This window comes from Falco cherrug, chromosome 4, assembly GCF_023634085.1.
Source record: "Falco cherrug isolate bFalChe1 chromosome 4, bFalChe1.pri, whole genome shotgun sequence".
NCBI lineage: Eukaryota > Metazoa > Chordata > Aves > Falconiformes > Falconidae > Falco > Falco cherrug.
In genome coordinates this window covers 35,544,983-35,570,705 of record NC_073700.1, presented here as the reverse complement: position 1 = coordinate 35,570,705, position 25,723 = coordinate 35,544,983, and the positions used below count along the sequence as shown (strand labels likewise).

Genomic DNA, 25,723 nt, shown 5'->3' with positions numbered 1-25,723 from the left:
GTACTTTTTTCTGAGTTTGGCACCTAGCTGTTACTATAGTGCAAAGAAATAACACCAACAAAACCAGATTTTTTGTCATTAATAGAATTGTTGTCAGTGTTTTCTGGTAAGATCTGTCTTTTCATAGAAAGGAGTAATGAATCTTTTCTCCTTCACAGTTCTATAATCTTAACAATACAATATAACTCACTGTGAATTCCTTCTTTCTTTTTTCCTGATTGTACGTTGTTCTAGGAACACAGGATGCACTTTGGGATGCTGTAGAAAAGGAGGCCATTGTGTGGTGATATATATTTTTCAATAAATACACATCAGGTTGTCAGCTTCATAAGATGAGGTACCATTAGGAAAAATACCAAGCCCAGCTTTATGAGGTGTACCATGGCTCTCCCATTGATATAGCCTGGTGTGGCACACACTCTTCTGCAAGATAGGATTAATTTGTGGCTATGAATGTATGTCCCCATTCACCTTTTGCATCCCAAGGACATTACAATGGTTTCTCACCTCCAAATACCCAGCATCCTTGAGGAAATAATCAGGAAATTGTACGATGGGAAATGGCACAACCTGCTTTCTGTAATGAGAGTTGTCAGATGCTCAAAGCTTCAGGCTTCTGAGATTAGGGACAGCATTTCTAGGGGACTAGAATCTAGGATCTAGTCCCATCCTAGCCATGGATCTAGAGGCCTCAAGGATGTCAGCATGCCCACTGTAGAACTGGGAATTCCTGCAAGGTCCAGCTCTGGTGAGGGTCTCTCAGCTTTTCAGATGGGAGCCTGGAAGCCTCAGGAACAGGAGTTCAGGACAGAATTGCAGAGTTCTAGACTGCACTTTAAGCTGAAAGTATAAATACAAACCAGCTATCAAAAAGGGAAGAAAAATGCCTTTGGTTCAGTTTGATCTCTCTGCAGAGCTATCACCTTTGCCCTGTTTGACAGCAGTCAACCCCAGAGAAAAATATGACATTACACTTTCAACTGTGTGGCAGTAAAAATGCTATGTTAAAATGCTCAGAAAGGAAAAGCGTTTTTTTAGTGGTGTATAATGATAAACATATCATTACCAAAGTATTTAATGAACTTAGTGCCTGTTAGTTGAGATGTTTGTTTCTTGAAAAAGGAAAGAATTCCTCCTTTTAAGGAGAAATTTTCATTATCATCTCTGTTGGACAGCTAAGAAAGTAATTATTTAATTAAAAGTTTTCTTTAAAATGCTATTTAAATGAGCATTTCTCATTTAATATATGTTGTGGTTGTCACAAATTGTTTACAGAAAAGGGAACAACTCTGGGTATTTTAATCTTTTGACTTAAGTAATTTTTAGGTCAGTAACTTCGCGCTGTATTTCTGAATGTAGCCTTTAATCCCAAACTGTTTTTTATTTCCCAGTTCTTAGATATCTATGGTCTGGTTTGCCTGAGTGGATGGTAGAATGAATTGTCTTTCATGAGACGATGTATCCAAGATAATATATTCATAATACAGCATGCATATATAGTACTCACAGTTACTTTGGCCCACCCTTTGGCGTAGTTGATCTTTCTATAGGCGAGGATGCTCTGTCAGAACATGTAACTCTTGACCTATGGTATTTCAGTGGTCTCTCTCACTTGCCTTCTGCTATGAATAGGAGAGGATAGATCAGTGATGACTGAACAGTGAATTGAGAAGTCTTGAAATGGACGGACTGTCAATATTTAATTTTATACCAGATACCTTTATATGGTTTTCAGCTTTGATAGTACATAGTTGCTGTTCTGGTTTGAAAAATAAGAAAAGATCAAATAAGGAGGCAAATTAAGAAGGAAATTTATCATTGATTCTGCTAGAGACAACACAGTCAAACCAAGTTTCCTACTTCTGCTGCCTAATAACAAAAAACCTGGTTTTTTCCAGACCAGTTTAAAGGAACCATGCACATAAGTTTGCCCTATATTTTTACATGCGGTCTTCTGTATGCTGCTGCAATGGGTACTTCTGAACTTAAATCTAACCTCCCTATTGCATGTTTTTAGACAAGTTAACTTCATCAGTTTTTGCCATGTAGAGAAATATTCCCCTCCACAGTGGGGCACTTCCAGGAAGCTCCTCTTGTTACTATTGAATTTGACAGTAAAACTTCATAACTGGCAGAGGAGATGACCAGGCTCAAAAGAATTTAACAGTATCAGTGAGAATGAAACAGAAATAGCTTCTTTAGACACTGTTCTGAACTGCTGAGAAATATGCCTTAAATATGACCTCCAGGGACTGAGATTTTCAAGTCCTGCCGTCTTCAATTGTTCTGAAGCAACAGCTGAATGACATTACTTCGCAAGTTGCAGTCCAGTGTTTCTATCCACTCTTCCTCCATCAGAGAGCACTTTTAACAAGAAAAAATAGACAAACTCATTTTAATAATTAAAGTTAATCATAGAACTTTTGATTTGTAACCTGACCTGCCAAGCAGGCTGGTCAGCAATCTGTTATCTTAATAGCCAGCTCTGGGTCTTCCAACCTGAACAGTACCAAGTGCTGAGCTAAATAACAAGGTGATAAACACGCTCCGTAATGACTCAGGCAACGTGTGCTATATTCATTAAATGTTGTCTGTGATTTCACAGATTTATAATTATAAGCTTTAAGAAACTAAGATGAGTTGACAGGGAAAAAATGGAGTCAAATGTAGAAGACTGGCATACATAAACTTATTTTTTTCTTCTAGTGTCAGAATATTTTCACCTTTCAAGATTCCCCACAGCTTTGGCAAGGCCTTAAACACCTGCAGTCCCCAAAAGCAGCCTCCACTGATGTCCCTCCTCCCCACCTCAATCTGTATTTTAATGAATCTGCAGTTTGAAAACACCAATTACCATCTTAGTCTGTAGCAATTCTCTTTTATTTCTACACAGTCCTTTGCTTCAGTCACCCAAATTTCTCCATCACTACTGGCTGCTTTTGAGCATGTTCATTGGTCACACCACCAAGGAGATGATTGTCTTATCCCTGTATTGAGACCTTCTCCATATACATGTAATCGTGTCAACTCGTGACTTTGCATGATGTCTGATTCTTAGGCCATCTCCTAGACTGACACTATCAGAGTCTTCAGAAACTCTTAACAATTACAAGCGTTTTACTTCTGGGACAGGAATATATTAAAACAGAACTAAAAATAACCTAAGTGTCTGCAAGTCCTCTTGGAAGAGAGGGAAGGAAACAAACAAAACCACTCTACATTCATTTTTTAACTTCAAGCACTTTAATGCAATAACAGAAAACAAAAGAATCTTAAGACCTCCTCTAACAGACGTGCTAGAGAGAGCACAGATCTATTTCTAGCTTTGAAAGTCATTCCGCAAAAGCAGCAGCTCTCTAGACACACTGAACTGCCCTGCTCTTCCTGAAATCAACGAAAAAGACATTTTATGTGTACGTAGTTGTTATTAATAATTCTTACTCTCAAGTCTTAAGCATTCGACAGATGTTGGCCATCTCTTTTTCTTTGGCTGACCATTAAGGTGAGCATTTAGTGATTTTCCTACTGCTTTTTACTATCATTTTTGCTTTTTTTCCATCCATGGCTCTAGATGATACCTAGGTCTTACACTAGGGAATTTTGTTTTCTTCCTCAGCTGAAAAGATGACAGGAAAATGTAGCTGTTCTGTAATAATTTCTATTAAAACACAACACTTCTGTGTCTGTTTCTTTTTTAAGTCCTGCCTGCCACTGTCTTCCATAGTGTCTGAGACCTGCCAGGGCACAGGGAAGGGAGGTCTCCTCTGTTTCCTTGCCCTGCCCGCCCTCAGTCCAGATGGTGCACAGCAGAGGTGACTCATGCTGTCACTTCACTTGTGGATTTTATGGGAATGACAGTGCTCAGAGCATTCTTCCCCTGGTAACTGGGCTACAAGAACATGTACTGGGGCTGAGTCACTGTGCCAGATCACTGCAGAGTCTTCCGACCCACTTATTTTCCTGTCATTTTGTGACACGTTTAGAAAATCTTCTGCTCATGCTGTTTATTCATTATGAGCTATTTTATCTTTTTTTTGGGCAAACAGAGAGGCTGCTTTTAGGTTTTGATGATACGGCTTGAAATACCAAGAGAGGAAAAGAATAATATATGCTTACGTGATATCTCCAAACATACAGACGGTTTCTTACAATAAGCCATCAAGAAACAGAAAAGCAGAATTGCAGACAGTGTGTCAGGAATACATGAAAGCATGCTGAAAATTCATCCCTAGTTCAATACTATTGCAATTACTCCAGGAATGGATTTGGGTTCTTAATAAGAGAAATGTTTTATCATAGTCATAACTCATGTGTTTAAGATTGCTAGGCATACATTTAAAGCTCAGCTTTGGGGGAAAAGTGACATATTGTAACTGCTGTTTGCTTTACTGATGTTTTTTCTAAAACATCAACAATGATTTCACAGGGACTGGAAAGAATGTACTATCTATTCCAGAAAATCATGGAATCATTCAGGTTGGAAAAAACCTTTAAGATTAATAGAGTCCAACCAGCCTTGCACTGCCAAGTCCATCACTAAACCATGTCCCTAAGAGTCAGCAAAGATTGTTTGTACATTGTAGATTTTATGCAAATGTATCTAGCAGCTTTGCATATAACTTAAACAGGCCTGGGGGGTGTCATTTCAGTACCCTATGCCATGCTGTATCTACAGGGGAAAAGCCATTGCATTCTGCACAGACCCAACAACCTGACTGTGCCCTTCTCCTTTGAGAAAAGCACCGGGTGCACAGGAAGCGTAACAATGCTCTTAAATAAGCCGGACAATAGCCTGTGTAACTTCTCTTGTCTGTCTCACACTCTGATAGGTTTGACATATAGGAGAGAAAATGCTACAGAATCAGGCGCAATGGGTTTTCCCAGCTTCTCTGTAGAAGCCTAGGGGACCCAAAGGAGTTTTGTTTTCTCTACTCTGCAGATTCTTGCTTTCTTTAAGGTTCCCAAAAGCTCTTTTCACTTCCTAAAGAGGCCCGATGGTAATGCAAATATGCTGTCACTCAAACCCTGCTGACTACCCAGCTTTCAAATGAGAAATCCACTGGGGCTTTTAAGAACCAAAGCATAAGGGGGAAAAGAGGGGAAGGTCCATAGTACCAGTACAGATCAAATGGTCTTCCAAGAACTAACTTTCCCAGGAGTTTGAGGAGGAAGTTCAGGCTTTACTCAGGGCAACAAGCTGACTCTTGCTCAGGACAGCAATTTTAGCCCTACATTCAGTGTTATTTGCTAAGCAGATGTGTGATGTGCTTTATAGTTACAAGCACTGTACCTCCTGCTTTTATTGTCAGAGGGATGAAGTCTTCACATAGTTTTTACGAACATGTCCCATAGCCCTCCTTTAGTCATTTAGCCATAGCTTTTGCTTTTCTCCTAATCAGCACCACAGAAACACAACGGCTGTTTGACACAGATGGGAGTAAAGATGTTTCCATGTACTTAAGGAGATCGGTGCAGATGGTGGGTTTAGACTTTGTCCATCATCAAAACACACTAACCTACAGAGCTGGGACTCTGGACAAGTCACCTAGCTTATGACTTTTGGAATTCAGATTTTCACAGAGCTGTTACAGCTTTTAAGTGCTTGGCCAGGCACTTACTTCTCTCCTGTTGGTTACAAGGGAGAAACAAAGTTTAGGTGTCAGGAAGAAGACATGCTAAGAATATATATGGAGAGTTCTAGCTATATGCTGTGCAGTTAGATTTTAAAAGAAGTCAAAATAATGGGAGGAACTGCAACTACAGTACCTTTTCCACAAATTGAGCATAGGGGCTATAGGGACTACTGAACACTGATGATCTTGCTCGCTTGGAACATAACTACCAGTGTTATTTTAAATTCCTGAAAATCCTGAGATAAGAGCAGTGACATCAGCATTTGAGATTACCTCGAGGAGGGCAGGGAGCCAGACTGGTACAGTGAGGTATTTTAATTAGTATTTTTCAGATCTTCCCAAAACAAAGCCCAATCTACCAGATACAGAAAAAAGAATCTCTTCTCTCTGTAAGTCACGGAAATCTCTTTTGTAGAAACTCACTGTTCTCTTCCTAGTTGAGGGTCTGGCCCCTAGATACCATCTGAACACAGCAGTTCAATATTGAACACTTCTTGCCAAGAAACTGTCATCTTTGTTAACTATGATCATTTTCCTCAGATATATTAACGACACCCAAACTACACGAACATCAAATGGATAAGGAGCTGTGAGGCTTGCTCACATCCCAGCACACTTTGAATATTGATTTCCCTGAGGGGATAATGTTTAAGATTGTTAATTGTTAAAAGTAATTTCAATACCATTTAGCATGATGGATCTCAAGAGTAAACCAGGCTTTTCCTGTGATCAGCATGAATAATATGGGGAGCCCAAGTAAGAATAATCATTGGTATAAATGTCTCTGCCTCCAAGTGTCCTAAACACACACAGAACCATGGGCTAGCCCTGAAGCTAGCAAGATGATCTTCCCAATAAAAGTAAGTTTTACAAGATAGATGTATGGGGGGAGAACAGATCCCCAGCAAAATTAACAGTGGCTTCTGAAACAGGGAAAAGAGGTCAACAATAAAAATTATCAGAGGCATGTCACTGTTATATTTTGGGAAGAGAGAAGTAAAAAGGCAATAGGAACAGCTGTCATAGCACAAAAAGTAGAAGAGGCAAGATGGAGTTAACCAAAGCAGCAAATCATAAAAGAATCAACATGTCTTAACAACAGGAGCAAAGCAGCTGAAGGACAGCTCCCTGGAGAGGCCTGCATTCCACGCAGAGGCAGCAGGGAGAATAAAGCTCTTGGATTGTGATTAAAATCTTATTTGTGCCAGAAACACCTACTTTTTCCACTCCTCACTTAATGAAATAATTTGACTGCATTATCCTTCACGCACTCACTGTCACATACAGACACACTCTAATCTCTCAGGTTTACCTCTCCTGAAATATCACTGTGACAACCTGTGTCCTGATAGCACTTTAGCTACCTTCAGGTGCTGAGCAACAGGCAATCTACCCTTCAGGCACAGGATTATGAAACAAGGACTCGGAGATCTGTGGGCAACGATAGTGTTGGTGACATCCAAGTTGAAGAATGTAGAATTAATTACAAAGGCTGTTTGTGTATTCCTCAGGGTGTGACTTCAAAATGGAAGCCTTGATGCAGCCCTCGGAACCAACACCCGAGCCGTGGCTGTCAGTATGGCTGGGACACTAAAATAAAACATTTGCCAGGAAGCTAACAATGAAGTTCACTAGCTTCCAGAGGAATAATTCAGTATAGCAGCTCTCTGGATAGGTATCAGTTTCAATAAAAACTGAAGGTGCAGTTTCTGTTAGTGTTAGATTATTATTTTTTATAGCTGTCTTCTGTGTCTTGACATTCTGCACACATCAAGGATTTGAAGCATCACATCAACCATGGAAGGCATTCACCCAAGGCACAAGAGCTCAAAATAGATGCCAAATTATGACAGGTTCCAGATCTTTGGTGTCAGGGCTAAATTATTAATAAGGTCACAAAGCAAGTTGGTAGTAGAATATAAACCTTGTCTTGGCTGTGCCAAGTAATGTTACCGACTTCTGCTACCCCTTCCCTGTTACTCTCACCCTTGCTCTTTTCCCGAGTGAACACTGTTGCTGCAGTATGTGCAATGTGGTACACCTGTCTTTTTGATGACCATTAAATATACAGATGCCCATTCCAGAATGTTTGGTAACATTCAAAAAAGTAAAAGGTAACTGAAATAACCTGCAGTGACAGATATGACCTACACACAAATTAGTTCCCAGTAAGAAATCAAAGGCTCAACAGGCATTTAGTATTAAATACCTTTTGCTATCTGTTAAAATTGGTGAATAAATTAGTATCCCAAGGTTAAACTTCTGCATTCCAAACTGATGCACAGGACCCAGGCAAGGGACAGTACCATATATTCAGATGATACCTGCCCATCCTGTCACACAAGATGGTTTGCATGTCTCTGACCATACTTTTTCTGTTTCTGCAGGATGGATGATATCCAGCTGTGCAAAGACATTATGAACCTTAAGAAAGAGCTGCAGGCTTTGGTAGCAATCCCAGGTAATGCCTATCTCCAGCCCAATACTAATATAATACATGGGTGATGCACGGGTGGGGATGGTGTCAGAAGCACACCTCTGCCCATAACAATCAGAGATTCCCCCCCAAGGCTGAGTTTCATCTTTCTCCTCTGGATCTTTTTTTTTTTTTTTTTCCCATTTCCTTCCCATCTTTAACATAATTGTCTCTATATTTCTTTTCATGCTGTATTTCACCGTTCCCTTGGCAGCAGTTCTACAAATATCACTCAGACAGGTGCATATTCCTTAGTTCTTGCACTCTCTTGGCAATCTCAAGGGAACCAAGTAGCACAGAGATCATCAGGTGGAAAAGACAAGAGTGCTGAGATACCAGAATTAAAAGGGAGGAGAGGGATTTATCACTGCGAATGTGATTTTTTTTTTCCTAGATATGCCAATTCATTATCACGCCCATAGTTAAATCTAACTACCAGAATAAAGTAAACCAGGTTTCTACAAAAAGCAGGGGGCAAAAGTCTGCTTTGTGTTTTGCTTTAATTCTCTGTTCTAAGGAGGGACAGGGTTGTGGGCAGTTTTGCAGTCCTTGACTCCAGACTCCAGCTGAAATAAATGAGGAATTTTGCTTCACTCCAGCTTTGCTGTTTCAGATCACCCACAACAGCCCTACCCTATTCAAGAAAAAAAATAAAATACAGACAAATCCTCGAAACCACCCAGCAACTGCAGTGGGTCGTTTATACTAGGTATGCATGGCCTCTAGCACGCTTCAGAAATGATTTGCTGCTGCCTAACTATTAAGGACGAGTTTTGACTCTCATTTGCTTACCCTCATTCCCCACCCCCCACATTTTATTGTGGGACTTTAAAGGACAACTTTCTCCCCAGATGGGAGAGAAGGTCACTCATGAAACAGGAAACAATGGTCTACTTTACAGCCACACATTCTTAGTTGTATAAGAACTTACCCACTTTTCTTTGTATCCAACAAAAGTAGACTCATATTTTTTACTAGTTCTTTCTTTATACTTCTTAGTTACCTATAGGTCACATTTTTAATTTCTATTATTCTATTTTTATTATTGATTTAAATGGTATTGGAATGCATTATGAATCCTAGAAAATATATATGAGTAATTCCCCTTGTCTTGCCTTTTCTAGTTTGCAGCTTTCCTGCTCATACTTTTAACATACAGTTAAGGTTGATCAGTTTTCATTTTTTTTTGCTGGATTTTTTTTTTTTTAAAAAACCTTTGTGACAGGAAAATACTTTTTAAAACTCTTACACAGAGAACCACAGACAGCAGTTTCTCCTTAGCACTTTGCAAATCTCTGCAAACTTAAAACAATTATATTCCAGCAGCACCACCTTTTGGCAGACTCACAACAAGAACACTTTTGTCTTAATGAAGACAGAGAAGCTGCTGGCATTCACACAGAACTAAGTGCAGACACAGCACACACCTAACCTAGAAAAACACTTTCCGTAGACACGGTTTAGCCAATTTCAGTAGACATGGGATCAGAGTATGCAGTATTTTGCCACAATTCAGGATGCATATATTTGGCAGGCAGTTTCCTGAAGGGTATCATGAGAGAATTTCAGACTGGGAAGAAGACAGATTGAAAGGAAGTATAAAGTAGCTTCTACCTTCAGTAGTGAGAGCACGAGATCCCTTGCTCCATAGATACAAGAGGCAAAGCCAAAAAAAAAAAAAAAAAGCAGCAATTTCTATGCCTTTTTTGTTTTTCTCCTGTAAATTCATTATTAATCACAGGAATTCTCCATAGGTAACAATGTAAAGGCCTTGAAATCTTCACAGCAGTCAGTAATCACCTCCCTTTAGAATGTCTAAGAGATAAAACACAGAAAATACATCTCAGACAAAGCAGCCTTCTGTTATATTACAAATTATTTCCTTTGCTACTGACAGGCCATACTTTAAAATTCTCTAAGGAGTATGTCTTTCTGAGATTGAAATTCTGTAAATCTTGTCTTAAAAATACATTCAAGGTGCTTTTATCTCACTAAGGAATGGATTTACTGCAGAAATTTCCAGCAGGAAACATCCTAAAGCCCATGATCCAAAACTAAGCTGTATTAAACAATTATTTTCAAATTATTTATTTAGCTGTTTAAAATCTGAGTTCAATCAGCAGACATAACGTAGCTCAGATGCAGACCGCAGGCAGCTTGCACTTCTTCCTACAACTCTTACTGTGTTTAATTTTATGGTTGTCTCAATGCAGTTCTACTGCTGAAAACCAAAATTCTTTACTTAATAAAAAGTGTCTTCTCAGCTAATTAAAATTTTTAGCTTCTTGAGGAAATGCGTGGCCTGGGATCATCTCTGCTTGCTGCATTTGAAGATTTCTGTCTTAACTGCACTTTTATAACCTTACACTACAGCTCCATAACCCCTAACATTTGTGAGTTTTAGTTTGTGGCAGGTACATCTTTCACATCACAAAAATAGTTGTTTATAGGCAACCCAGTCATTACAGACTGGCCAATTAACAAGGACATATATTACTCAAACTTTTGAAACACAGGGAAAATAAACACTTTCATTTATTTTTCCACATTTTACAACTGATGCTATTTGTGTGGATGTGCAGCTCACCTGCCTTACTAGAGTAGAAATAAAGTGTTGTACAGCCAAAGCTGTCATGAAATACAGAGAAATAGTTCCTTTGTTGTGGTCTTGTTTCCTCTGAGGTCAAAGGAAGTTTGTACCACCGATTTTAATGAAACAACCTGGCCTGTTTTCTTACTCTTCAAAAAATTCAAAGCAGTGTCTTGCAGAGTAGTTTATTATTACAAGCAGGCTTGCCAAGCCCCAGTTTCCAGATCATTAAGCTGATCAGACACAACAGTAGCAAGTGGAAGAGAAAAAAGAGGCAGTGACCAGAACTTGCTGGGGGGGTTGGTAACTCAGGTCTGAAGAACCACTGACTTCAATCAGCAATTCATTCTTAAATTTCCACACACACCCCAGCCCCCACTCCACAGAATCCAAAGTAATAGTCTCTTTTTGTTTTTGACCAGAAAGAGAAAAAACAAAGATGGAGAAACAAAAAGAGGATGAACTGATTCAGAAGATCCACAGACTGGTACAAAAAAGAGATTTTCTTGTAGATGATGCAGAGGTAGAGAGATTACGGTAAGAACTAAAAGCTACTGAACTTACTTGTGAGATTTCAAAAGTCTAATGCTACACCGGAGTGACAAATTTTACACTGACATTAATGAGAGAGAATCGGTCCTTTGAAAGTTAAAGGCCTCCTCCCAGTTCCATAGGAAAGGCATTAAAACTAGATTGTTGCGCTTCCATGGCTTTATATCTTACTAATGATTTGGTCATCTCACAACTACAGTGGGGTTTGGTCTCTTACTTTCCTACCAGAATGTGTCTGGGCATTTACCATTAATAAGAGAAGGATTTTTGCTGCTACCAGAGGAGCCTCTTGGCACAGGAGATAGTCATGAAATGGAATTCTACAAGGGGCATGTTTGTAGACATGAAAATCTGCCTTTTTTAAATTATTAATGTGGTTGGGGTTTAAAAAAAAAAAAAAAAAGAATGCGATCACTAACACAAGTCTACTTAACCTAAAACATAAGTGAGTTTGGAATGGTTTCATCTCGGTACCTTAGCCCAAAGTTGCTGAGAAACTTGTGGTCTTCCTCAAAAGCTCATTTCCAGCTGTTGTACTAAGAACCCAACACCCTACAGATAGTCCAGGTTTTGCTATTGCTTTCCCTGTCTTTCAAGAGTAAAGATTCAAGGCTCATCAACCCATTTATCCTAAGTGACAATATCTCTTCCAACACATTTAAGTTCTAAGCCAGCAAAGGACAGGAGAAGAAAGCTTGCCAGCATCCGGCAGCTGATCAAAGAGAGCTGGCCAGAGGCAGCAGCTGACAAGAAGCCCGAGCTAGCGGTGTAATCCAGAGTGCTCAACTGCTACTGCTATATCCCAATCACAAAAACCACATCAGCAGCCAGACAATACATCAGCCTAAATGCAGGCTACTGAGAATGTACTGCTATGCAGATACGAATACATTAGTGTCAATTCACATTTGCAGTAAAACCTGAGGCTTTTCTTTAAAACTCTTGATAATAAAATCTGCTTTTCCTCTAAACTGAGATATTCAATCAGTGTGCTCATTGTTAATGCTTAAGTAAGAAAATAGCTAAGAAACTAATATGACAATATAATTAATAGACACACAACATCATCTTTTTATTTTGGGCCTAATGCTGTCATCTTCAGGCAAAGAAATATACTTCGTTTTGGTAAACACCAACAGCGGAAAACCATGCGATCCAATCTTTTGTTTAAGTGGGCCTTTGAAAATAAACAGTACAACCACAGCAGTATGTATCCTCAGTTTTACTCTGTAGAGGAAGCATTGTGAAGCACTTGTGAGGCCAATTTAAAATACGTGAAACATTATGGTTTAAAATCCACTAACTAGGGAATATAATGAATCCAACACTATCACAGACAAGTAAAGAACCTTGGGGAAAATTCTCTCTCAATTCAAGTTAGTTAAAGTTTTCATTTAGGCAAACATTTTGTTTTCTTTAAAACCACGTAGTTTTTCTGCTTATTAAGAAGCAAACCAGTGAATTGTTTACTAGTGATTTGATCCAGCTACTTTAGCTTTTACCGTCCCATTTACAGTGAAGACACTGTTTTTTCTGTAACAGATTTATTCTCCTTTTTTTCCCCACCAGAGAGAAAGAAGAAGACAAAGAGATGGCTGAATTCCTTCGCACCAAGTTAAAACCCTTAGACAAAGCAACGCAATCTCCTACCAGTGAGTTCCCAAACATTAAGAAAAACAAGAATAATAGGAAAAACTTCAGACAACTAGACAAAACAGTATTTTCAAAGGCCATGCTGGGCCAGCCTCTGCCAAAAGCTAGGTTCATGTAGCTAGATCACCCTGAAACAAGATAGTGTGTCAGCAGCTGCTCACCATTTAAAATTCAGATGCCCAATTGCCCCTTAAAACTGAATCCAAGTCATGTATTGCCACTTCAGAACTGCTTTGTATGTTTCATATATGCAAAGTATACTTGAATACATGATATCTGAAGCAAAATTTGCCTGTTACGCTTCAGCCAAGAGGGAAACTAGAGAAAAGACTGCAAACTTCCACAGCTACCACAAATTTCTTACATCTTACCAGCCTAAATAGACTTTTTGATCACCTCAACTCAAATAACTTATAGACACACTAATTTCTCAGAAACTACACACATTACATGATCCTTTGTAATCTTTTATCTGCAGCTTTCAAATACAAGTTACAGCATGAGCTCTAAAAGTTAACAGATTGATTTTTGACCCAGCTCAAACTGAGCTCTTAGGCATGGAGCTGGTCAAGTGAGAGTGGTGCCCTTCTTAGAAACCGAATTTGGTCCACCAGCTGAAGAGGTTTGTATCCAAATACTGCCATTTTGCACAGATCAAGATCTTGCCAGAGAGTTTCTAGAGGGATATGGAATGACTGTGGAGTTCAAGTACAAGGTTAATAGAGACATTAAGATGCATCACTAATTATTTATACCCTTTTAGTCACAGGGAGCATGACTCATCTCCCTTGTTAGTTTACTTCATTTCATTGCTTTTAAATGCAATGATAAAGATAAAAAGATTCTTTTCACCCTGAAAATTTAAAACCTGTCTTTATCTTGTTCTCCTGTTACAACATCCAAGTTGAAGAGAGAAACTCTGGCAATATTTTTGTTCTTCAGCTCCTTCGTTGCTGGGGTTTAAACACAGTATAATGACTTTCTGTGGAAGGCCTGTTATCTGACCCTAGGGCTGTGAACAGGGATACCTGGATTGAACAAGATGCAAGAAGTTTACCCTTCCATTGAGAAGTCTGGATGCTTTAGGCCCTCTTAACTCTCTCCCTTGAAGAGATAAAATTCCTGAGCAGCCTGGATCCACATACTAACTTGGTTATATGTGTTGTCCAAACATGAGTGAAAAGTCGGGGCAGGGGGGTATGGGGGAGGAAGGCTTACAGAAGTAGGAAGAAATAGTTTGACCAGCTCTTAGTTTTAATGGTGTCTTGTTTTGAACATTGCAGGCAGCCCAGCAGAAAAGAAGGCAGAGCCTCCTCCAAGCAAGCCCACCATTGCCAAAGCAGGATTGGCTATTATTAAAGATTGTTGTGGGGCCGCACAATGCAACATCATGTAGCTCTGGGCTCTCTACCGCGTTTGTCTTTTCAAATGTTTTCATTGAATGAAAATGTAGAGTGAGGGGAACTAACAGCATCCTGCTAACAGAATCAAGAGCAACTGGTACAACAGTAATATATGGAATGTACAATGGCAGGTTCTTCACTGTTGCATGGATCACTCAACACGCATGCCTAAAACCAAAAAAGAAATCTATATAGTGGCTGTCCAGTGACCAGAAAAGATCTGTCGTAGAGTCAACAAACACCCCAGTGATAAAGGTGAATGAATAGAGGGTATATTTCATCTAGTAAGGTATAAAAACCAGCAATTTTAATAGGCTGTCACTTTGTAAGAATCTGTTGTACACTTTTCCCCTTTAACAAACAGCACTCAAAAATTGCTGAAATATCCCATTTTGGCTACTTTTCAAAACAAAAGCCACAAGTAGCAATGCTGTACATAGCGCAACTGATAGATGAAGCAACTTTATGATAACTGATGTTGCATACAAAATACTTACCAAAACTAGTGTGATGTTAAACTACTTTGCTGTGGAGTTTCACTTCAAATTCTCTCTAAAGAATGAGGATCAGTGACAAGGATGCTGCAAATAGAGATAGATTTTTATATCCCACATGATTTCCGAATTATTCAAGTCAAATGAATATTGCTTGCACCAGGGAAAATAAGTCTCTGGTAAAGCTTTAGCAAGCACAACTACAGTAATCTGCAAATAGATGATGTAGTCCAAAGTAGTGTCATTTCTCTTTTAGATCTCCACCTCGCAGGGGGTCAGAAATACTCCCCTAGAGAGTTTTGCCCACTATTAGAAATTACACGTAGTATGAGATTATGTATCACCGGTAGATTGCTGGGAGGAGAGTGGAAGACAAACAAAATTTAATATTTAAACTATGCTTAAAACTAATAATTGTGCATTTCATTACCATAAATATATAAATTATTAAACACAGGAAGGTACTAGCTACCCAACACAAATTGACCACAAGATAACTATACAAATACACAAGTAGGTATTTGTGGTGGGAAGATCACATTCTACAAAAAATGGGTTTAAAATTAAGGGAAATACAGAAGGACTTATCTGTGTTTCACAATTAGATGTGTTTCTGGTCTCTATGCAGATTAAGCCTTGTGGAATCTAATATCTTTATATTAGCTGTCAGTAGCTGGTTTGTCTGTGTGATGGTATTCCATATAAATGTACTGTGATAGGTGTAAATAGTAAAATAAACGTATATGGATCCAATGTGAAAATCTCAGGCTTAGAAATAACAAACAGCAAAAAGTTCCTAAAATAGTTTTGCAGGAGGAACCTCCATTTTGTGAAGCCAGCTAAGTGAAGTGTACACTTATATACGAAGAAGCCACAGTTACAGGAAAAGAGAAAAAAATAACAGCAGTTACCCTAAAAGGATAAACTAATATTTTTTTCTGAAGTATCTTATCAAGGTTCAAGGAGACAGTAAAATCATCTAAAGTAACTCAAGACTATTCTTGAACAAGTAAAACCTAACCCCTAGCATCAGACTGATTTGATTAAGGACATTTGCATTTCCAGAGTAATTTGTTTCAACATCGCAGACTCACTTGAGATAGAGAACCTACATCTCTAAATTCCTTAAGGTTTAAGGATCAAGGAGGAAAAACCACAAAATGTTTCCACTGGACGTAAAGCACTTTAATTACTTTGACCAAAGATGCAGGAAAGAGGACAAGACATACTGAAAGGCTGAAGAGTCACATATAGTTGTTGCATCCTTGTTGATACATGCAACATCACATTAAGCTCTGTAGCTGTTAGTATCTACTGTATCTGTTACGGGTTGGACTCTGTATAGCACCTGTATACATAAAGAGTAATGGGGAAAACTGCTGTTAAGGCAAGAATACACACTGGAGGGGAAGAAATATTCACTGGCTTCTGTAAAATTCAACAGCCTCTTTAATGTGCTGGAACCCAATTAAGACATCAGGAATTACCAGCATCTTAGGACAAAAGGCAGATGTTCAGTGCCATTAACAAAGGCAAATGGAAGTTAAAGTAGTGAAGCACCAACTTAAAGCCTTAGGAGGCATCAACTGTGACAACCAAGTATTACAAATGCTGTAAGAAGGGTCTTGAAGGAGGACTTTGCATGCAGTTTTTGTAAGGCAAGAGGTCACTCACACATGTTAGAGTTTAAACCAGGCTATGCTGATGATTGGGGTGATCCCCATGTGCTGCACAGAATCTGTAGTCCCTCAGGAAGAAAAGTGAAATCAGTGGAGTGTAGGTTTGTACAAAAAAAAAATCATTAACAGGAAATGGAGCTAGACATTTCTGGGATGCAACACTCATGACTAGGCTACAGAGCCCCCTTGTTTAATTAAAATGAAAACAGAAGTATGAATATGTAATATTCATATAGTTAGCACTGGTAGCCAGTGCCCCAAAAGGACTTGAACTACAGCAGTATTAATGAGAGTGAACTTCATTTTCAGGAGTTCTAGCTTGGCTCAGCTGAAATGTTTTCTTTGTGTGAGTTTGTTTTGGTTTTAATTAATATATGCTTCAGCTCTGCTTTTATTTGGGTGGGTTTGAACAGCTTGCCTGCAGTGGACCAGTGGTTCCTTTAGAAGGGGATCAGTGATGCTGCTTCTTGATACAATCCTGGGTGTTTTGGTGTTTTTAGGGTTTTTTTTTTGTTGTTGTTGTTGGGTTTTTTGTTTGGTGGGGTTTTTTTTGGTTTTTTTTTTTTTTTTTTTTTTTTTTTTTTTTTTTTTTTTTTTATAGCCTGTGAGGTCAGGTTCTCAACTGTGTTCAGCACTGGCTTACAGTGTTATCCACCCAGAACGCAGCAGAGCCCTAACCACCCAGAACACAGCAGAGCCCTAATGGCTTACTTCAAACAATGATTGTAATTAAACTTAGGAAAGAATTAAGTGTGCTAAAATCTTGGTCCTTATTTTTAAAAATTATACTAAACCACTAAGTAGTCCTAAGAATAATGAGGGGCTTTAACCTTCATGATCCTATGAACATAGCACATTATGGAAGACCCATATGTAAAGTCTGCAGAAAATATCAGACAAGTATCTTTAGGCATCTACATCAAGTAACTGGCATCACTTCAGAGCTGTTTTTCAGATATCTGTTACTGTCTGCAAAGAGAGGCATCGATTGACTGAAGCACCCGAAAATCTCTTCCGGAAATCCTGGCTGTTTATCACTTCAGAAAGAAGGCAAGGCATCAGAACAAGAAGAAAATTTAAGGTGGATTTGACACACTGTTTCCTCTTTGAACTGGTAAACACAGCTATATTCAGGGAAGGGTCTTGGTCTACTGAGAAAAACAGAAGTGCTGAAGTGCTATTTGTACTAATCACCAATTCTACCAGCAAATGGTTCTCTTGTACCTTCCCCTAGGCCTACTGAATCTCTTCAGCAAAGTTAAACATGTTTCCGAATAAACTAAGCTGCTGTGTTATATTAAGCATATGCTTCTTCCTGTTACTGAAGGAAATAAGTGGTTGTGGAATAGACTGGGATGCACTTATTGTGCTGCTATACTTTTCAGAAATAATAGGATTATTATTCCACAAGAAAGGATCACTTTGGTAAGTTAGTGATGCTACTGAAATAAAGGATCTTCCTCACTGAAAAAAAGTTTCCTCAGTGACACTCCACAAACAAAAACCACCAAAAAACCTAGTATCATTATGCTCCTAGCTGACTCTGAAACCCCACTACAGCCCAGAGCACTGCACAGACTAGAAGACAGTTGCCAGCCCTATATTGAGAAGATAAAGGCCTAACATATTTGAGTATCTAAAACATTGCCAAGCCAAACAGCAATTAGAAAAAAATAATATCAGCTGGCCTGCTCACCAGCATGGTTTTACAGATACTACCTAAAGTGTAGGGCTCCACAGATGGCAGGGAATGACATGGAATCAAGTACATCTAGGGGTGGATCTCATGTTGGTGCTCTGCTTTCTGCAGGAGGAAGGTTGGAGCAATGGAACACAATGAAATCAAAACTTGTATTAGCAGAGTTTTGGTGTTGACAGTCAACTAAGGAATAGCTAACAGCAATGGTATAATATCGTCTGAACAAGAGGCATGGAAGACAAGTCTCTCCTCCTATCTCCCAGGATAGAATAATTCTGCTCAACAGAAAACTTTAAACATAATCCTGCAGACAAATGAGACATGCCGCATCAAAATCTGCTATATACAGGAGACAGATTGCATCATCCAGACTTTCTAATTGTACCCTGATAACAAATTACCATGTCTTGTTAACAACTGTTAGCAAGTACTTTCATAAGTACACCCCCTCCAGAAAGAATAGTACTTTACCTAAAAACCCATATTAAGTCGCATTTCACTGCGGGCTGAAATGTGGGGCTGCAAAAGGTAACTAGAGCATGTTTTCATCTTTGTGGCTGGTGACCATGACTTCATGTGTGATTCAGGCTGTATCACACTGTCTTTCTACACAGGCATGAGAGTATGTTTCCATTTGCAACTAAGTAGACAGTCAAGGAAAAGTTTTCTGTTCAGCTTGGTCTCAAGCCATGCCACTTGGAAATAAAACATTTACAGCAGACTGAAACCAATTACCTCAAATTACAAGTTAATATTCTTTACTAGCATTTCAGAGGCAGATGATAGGAAGTAAGAGTTTGAATACTAGCTCCAAAACCAAGATAATCTCAGACTTCTTTTAGTCTGGACTTGAATTAAAATTCCAGCTAAGAATTAATAGGGAACCTGCAAGTTAGAGACTTACTGGTAAACAACTATCACAAAAAATGTTTCTGGTCATGAAGGAGAGTATTTTTCTTATCACAAAGGAATTTGGAGGAATTTAGTTCAGATTTTTACAGTTGACATGGTATTTCTCTCACAGTAGAAAGACAACCACAAACTCATTGCACAGACAACCACCCAAAGAATATGCATTCTGCAGTATAGCATCTTCAGAGATCTGCAAATAAACCAAGGTGCTCTGTGTGGCTCGCTCCTACGTAAAACAGTGGAAAAATCCTTGGTGCTCCAACATATACAGTAATAACCAACATCTGAAAAAATCAAGTGCCAGCAGGTCACCAAACTCTCACATTTCAGGAGCAGGCTGAAAAAAAGCAAAGTAGTTTTTCTACTGTTTTAACCTTGAAGAAAGGGCAGCTCCCTTTTCTATTCTAGACCCATCACGTATTTCCAAGCAGCTCTAAGTCCAAGCCACTCTTCCAGAGTAGTCACAAGTTACCTAAATGAACACAGTCCTACTTTGCCCCAGTATAAATGCTACCCAATGTTAACCAAGGTGCATCTTGTTCCACATAATCCCATCAATCCTGTAAACAGTCAGCCAAGCAGGCTGCTTTGGAACAGGATCATATCATAAAAACATTACTTTAAGGTTCAAAACTTACTCTTCCCTCCATGTGGATATAACACCTCACACAGCATCTTGAGAACACCTCAGTACCTAGACCTGGATGCAGACAGCCTAGGCAACAATTTACAGACTCGGAGACTATTAAAAGAAGTGCCTAACAGCAGCATTTCACTTACATTTAAGCTTGTATCCTTTACAGAATTATTAGTCTCTTAACTAGAAGCAGTTTTCTGCAGTAGTACTTCATGTGAGGTTGAACTAATTGTGGTAAGACAGCAAGAGATGTCTAAATTGATACCTAAAAAGTAAACCTCATCAGCTACACACAGTGGATTGTAATAGGCTGGATGCTGTAAAGGATTAGACTTTCAAACTTACTTCAACATGCTGTAGCTAGACTCACTCCAGCAGGTAATACAGCTAAATTGAGAACTTCCAGTTTAGGATTTTCAAGCTAGAAGAGCAGACAGCTCATGCACCACAAAACTACAAATGACAGCAGCAACACATTTAATTATTACTGTCTTGTCTTAAAAACATCAGAAATTCCATTGACTGGAGATGTGCTTGGTTTTCTTAACAAATCCTAAGAATTCCAGTGAATGGACCTTCCAACCCAGTTACATGTGACTGGATTTGACATGCAGAAAAAGAGTTTTCCTTTATGACAGTACTAGTATTGAAGCTTTTGTAAGCACACCTATACCCCATCACAATTGGCTTGTGCACCTTCAGGCCAGAAATCCCCTCTAAGGACCTAGCTTTGTTTCACGGGGCAGAGCTACTTTAGGTAAAACTCCATGTATGCAAAAGTCCTTAGCTACTTAACACTGAAGACTGTCACTGTAATTATCTTTTGTTAACTAGCACAAAATAAACCTAACTGATGAAGTCCTACAGTCCTCAATCAATTTACATAGAGCAAATGCAGGTCTACAGAAAAATTATATCCAAGGCCCAAAATTACCCAGTGAATTTCAACTACCATAGGCACTGCTGAATATCCACCTCCTGAAGCACAAGACATTGGTGTCTTCATTAGCAACAGAGACAAACCACAAGAAAGCAGCAGAGCAATCTTTACCTCAATTTACAGCCACTTATTTTAAAACTAGGTGTATCAACTGAATGGAAGATTTGACTCGCTCCTGGGGGTCATTAATGTGACTACAGATTTGAAATTATAATCATCCACTTGTTTCTCAAGCAAGTTCATGCTCTTAGTGACAGATGCCCAAGAGAACCCACACAAGTACATCTTCCCCGCAGGCAAGCAAATGATGGATTCTTTCCTAAAAACACCTTCCCTGTTAGTATTTGAGGTAGCATCTTGAGTAAGACCACCCTGTCTCATTAATTAGCAGCTCACTGTGCTCCAAAAGCCTCTGTACTGAGACTGTACCCAACCGCAACCAGATTCTACACAAGTGTAATGTATCAGAACGTTTTCGCAGGAGATATACCTTTAAGATTGTTTACACATCTGAAAAAAGTTAAGAAGTAGAAATACATGTCCTTAGAAAGCAATGGCAGAGTCCAGAGTCAGCCTGCGGGTGGGTGTTCTTGATGAACTCTGGAAGAATGCTCCCTCAGCATTACTAGCAAGTGCCTCAACCCAGAGACAGTAACGGGGTTCACCCTGCATTCCTGGTGTCCTTTACCACCCATCAAAACATGCACCATGCCCAGAACACCAGGAACCTGGTCTGACAGTTGCCGTCAGGACTTGAGCTGGAACATGTGTAAGAATCCCACCCATGCCCACAGCAGTCATCACAGCACACAAAGCTTCAGCACTAGGAACCCCCCGGTGACCGGCCTTGTCACATACTGCTGCCAGCCTACTCAGTCAAGCTGCACATAACAGACCTGCAGGGTCTGTGTCAGAGCCAACAAACTAATTGCTGGCCTGCTGAGCACTCAATTTTATGGCTTGGCCTTCTACCAAAAATTGCTTCAGGTAAATTACAGAGTACTTTAAGAAAGCTCAAACCCAGCAGAGATTATTGCAGCTAATTCCAAGTTTCCTGGAGCCAATTACTTAATTCCATCTATGCTGATAAAGTTGGGAGGGTGTTCTTGCCAGTAGAACTTCATCACACAAAACAGGTTTTCTGGCAGAATGTCATTTTTATTACTTTTGAATCCAGTAACTTAAAGTCTGACTTGAGACTTGTGCCCACGGCATGACACGTAATAGCGCTATGACAGCCATGTACCACCTGACCTGCCAAAATGCCTGAGGCTTTATCATGTCCTGTACCCCAGCATCACTGGATAAGGCTGTAGGCAAGTCAGCTCAGCATTACCGCACGTGATACATACCAAGTAGAATAGCTTCTGGCAGTAATACAGGTTCCAAATCTCTAGGTGAAATGAGTAAATGTCAACCCAAAATAAGTCTGCAACAGCCGATGTTTCTTACCATCTTTCTTCCTGAATTACCACAAACTTGTTTAGCACAACATCACAGCTCACAAAATTCCTTTGCTTCTGAGCTGGCAACAACTGCTCTACAGTCTCTTTAGACAGGCACAAGGTTGGATTATAATCACTCCAAAATCCTTTTTGGCATGGATACCTTATAAAGGAAGTATTTTGAAGGCTTTTGCTTTAGGACTGTCAAGCTCAAGAGATTAAGAAAGTGTTTCCAAAGGGATCAACTGTATCCTCACAAGCAACAGGAACACTCCAGTCCCAAGACAAATAGTGGAAACTAAGGACAGACCCTTACAACACAATATACAGAGATAAGTGCCAAAAGAATAAGCCAAAAGATGTTTTTATGCCTTGTCTGTACCTACACAGGCCATCTGTAAAGGCAGGAAGATCACCTTGGTGCAGGAATACCTTGCTCAACTTTTCAGGTGGCAAAATGTCTTATCGAGGGCAAGGAATTTATCTGCCATCTTGCTAGTGCACCACTACTCTTCCTGCAGGCATTACCTATGCTTCAGACAAAGTCCAAGATATCGTGAAAGTCCTTCAGAATATGAATCCTTCAAGATACTGACCACAAGCTTTAAGGAATGTTTCCAGGAAGAACATCTCAGCTATTCCATTTATGATCGTTTCATCCTGTCCTAGCTCTCTCTCCTCTGAGCGCATCCTTGAAGTTCCCACATTCTTGTCTATACCCCACCTTCACGTTTCCCCCACATCTTTCAGGAACACAACAGCAGATATGAAAGCAATCTCTGGTTACTGAGCTATCATGTGATCTGTTCCTCTCTCTCTTTGCACAGCTTGATTTCCCCCCCCCCGAATTCCCTTCACATATGTTATGTTTATTCTACTCTTCAGGTAAAATTAAATTACTTACCTGCAGTCTGATAAGGTGCTTAGGTCTCACTGCATAATATCCATACTATCCTCTTTATTCCAAGTCTGTTGGCAACAGCCTTCAGTCATTGTTTAAGAATGCTGTCCTAACAGCTTGAGCTTAAATTGGAGATGTCTTCAAATGCACTAGTCTGCACTTCAAACAACTCTCCCTTCAAGTGCAACCAGCACAGTCAGGCGGCTTCTGTCAGGCTTGTCACTACTTATAGCCAAACTGCTTTAAATGCTTAAGGAAAACAAATGCAACACTGTCAGTGGCAATTCGCCAAAGAGTAAAAAACAAGCAAAATCACTTTCTTAGGTATTCTAGGTACAAGGCAGCTAAGAATTAGATAGGACTAGTAAAGCATCTAAAGAAGGCCTTATACTGGTCTATCCTAGAGAAGTCTTTTTTACTTTACAGAAAATGCTCAGATATAATGCCTTGAAGTGCATCTCAAATTCTTGGTAAAACGGCATTGTCTTTATATCAATCTGCTTCCTGTAGCCTAAGTATTTTTTTACTTAGGCTTTTTTATTTTTTATTTTAATATAAAATAATATAAAATAAATAATATAAAATAAATATAAAATATTTATTTTAATAATCACCTGAATTAAGATTTTTTTTCTAGTTTTCTCTGTGTAACATGAAACATAAAACCAGTCCATACAAGAAGGAATACTACATTCAAAGTAATGCATGCTGGAAGAGAAGAAATGTTTTATCTCATCCTCTGTCCAAATACCAGGTAAACTGTGGGATATTACCTGAAAGATCTCTAGGTCATCTCAGTTGTGCCATAGCATACATCCACTGTAAGACATCACACTATGCATTACTAAAATGCTGACTTTAAAGTACATCAGCATCCGACTTCCTATGGTTGGACAGACTGAACAGGCAATAAGGTCAAGCTCTGAATGAGAAATCACTTAAAAGGCAAGGTTTCCAAACTCTAATTTTCAAAGGCACAAGATCTTAAACATTCAGATTACAAAAAAAAAAAAAAGTTAGCTGCAGAGACACTTAACATGTTTCAAGTGTCAGACACAAGAAGTAAACTGACAAGATTAAAAGGGTTACTCCCACAGACTAATAAGCAAGCTTCACTAGTAAGTTTTCAGTTGCTTACTTTTCTGTAAACAGCTGTCTAACCATAACCAGGCCATGTTTTTTCCTCTAAGCAGTCAGTTTTCCTCTCCATACTAAAGTCCTAAGAGTGTCTAGAACACAGAAAGCAACCTGTCCTTCATGGCCAAAACCAGTGTCCTCAGCCTATTCTACAGAAAGACATTGCTTCTTTATTTTTTCACACCCAAAGCTTTGATTTTGTCCAAAGGAAAAGCCTTTTATCAGCCGCTCTGTTCAAAAATGTCACAGGTCAACAGCCTTATGTTCTTAGTCGTGATTCCTATTAGCGTTATTCCACATTACACCTGAAACATTGACTAAGCAACTCACTACCCTAACACCCTTCTCTAGCCTTACACCCAAGTCTCCTGGTTGTTTTTATTTTTTCAATCACACAATAAAAATAGGAGTTAAAACCATAGCTCACCGTGCTATTTATGAAATCAAATGATTAAGGGAATGATTAATAAGATCAAATGTACTGTTAGAAGTTTGACTTGAAGACAACAGAAACTAATGAGTTGACGGTTAATTCAAGAGAAGTATTTCTGTATGTCCTGCTAAGCACTTCGTTGAGAACTGATAAATCCTCTGTCCAAAAGAATAACTTCAAAAGAAAGCACCCCCACAAGACAGATGAGGTGAGTGGAAGTTCAACATAAGGAATGAGCTCAGCAAAAACTAGGGGAAAGGCAATTCCAGCAAGAGGAGATCGCGACTGCCTCATTGACCACTGATGAAAAAAATCCCCCATCCATAAAGTTGAGACTGAGCATGCAAACTAATTAACACGAGGAGAGACATAATCACTTGACAAACAGGACACTGCGTATTAAGTAATGAAGAAATTATTTAACTTAACCAATGAAGGCTGGTGGCTTTGCTTGCTGAACTGTATAGTGTAAAGATTTGACAAATATGTGAGCTAGGCGTTTGTGCTTTACCCCCTAGCTCCCTACCTCGCACAAACCAGAATAAAGGAACAGAAATACCTGACTTTGTGTGAACCGGCACTGCCCACCAGGTAACAAGCCTGCCTACAGGCCAGCAATTGCACCCTGTCCTGTTACATTATGGCAGACAGACCAAGCCATATTCATTTGGGGAAAAAAGTCAAATTATTTCCATCACAACTTTCAAAAATTTCACTAATTTAAACACGTGACTTAACATAAAACAAGAATGAAAGAATTGGGAATGTTTGCAGCATGGTAACAAAAGAACATCTAAAAATCCAACTCGCCTTTTGAAACTAATCACATACCAGATGGGTATGGGGGTTTTTACTCATGCATACTTAAAATGTTCACAACTACTGAAAAAATGAAATTACAGATGACCAATTACATGGCTTGTGGTGTTACCCAAGATGCTACAGAAATTTTTAATTAAGTGCCTGCCCCTCCTTTTAAAGAATGGTATTTGTTACACTATTTATGGAGAGTCTCCTGCTAAGTAAGTTGGGTTTTTTAAGGTAGTTATTTTAGAGTTGTTTACTGAACAAGTAAGTACTCTACAAGGTCAAGTGAACACTTACCTGTGGCAGGCCTGACATTTTATTCTAGCAGACTA

At 39.1% G+C, this 25,723-nt stretch overlaps 1 protein-coding gene across 1 annotated transcript in view; it reads left to right on the top strand.

Moving 5' to 3' along the window:
- The window catches only part of BMERB1 (bMERB domain containing 1), a 54,552-nt gene extending 36,771 nt beyond the window's left edge, over positions 1 to 17,781 (top strand). The window contains exons 3-6 of the mRNA XM_055709293.1: positions 8,021 to 8,094; positions 11,122 to 11,236; positions 12,821 to 12,903; positions 14,188 to 17,781. Coding sequence (XP_055565268.1) covers positions 8,021 to 8,094; positions 11,122 to 11,236; positions 12,821 to 12,903; positions 14,188 to 14,300 — 385 coding nt within the window. The 3' untranslated portion in view covers positions 14,301 to 17,781. The remainder of the gene's footprint in view (positions 1 to 8,020; positions 8,095 to 11,121; positions 11,237 to 12,820; positions 12,904 to 14,187) is intronic.
- Positions 17,782 to 25,723: the final 7,942 nt, after the last annotated feature.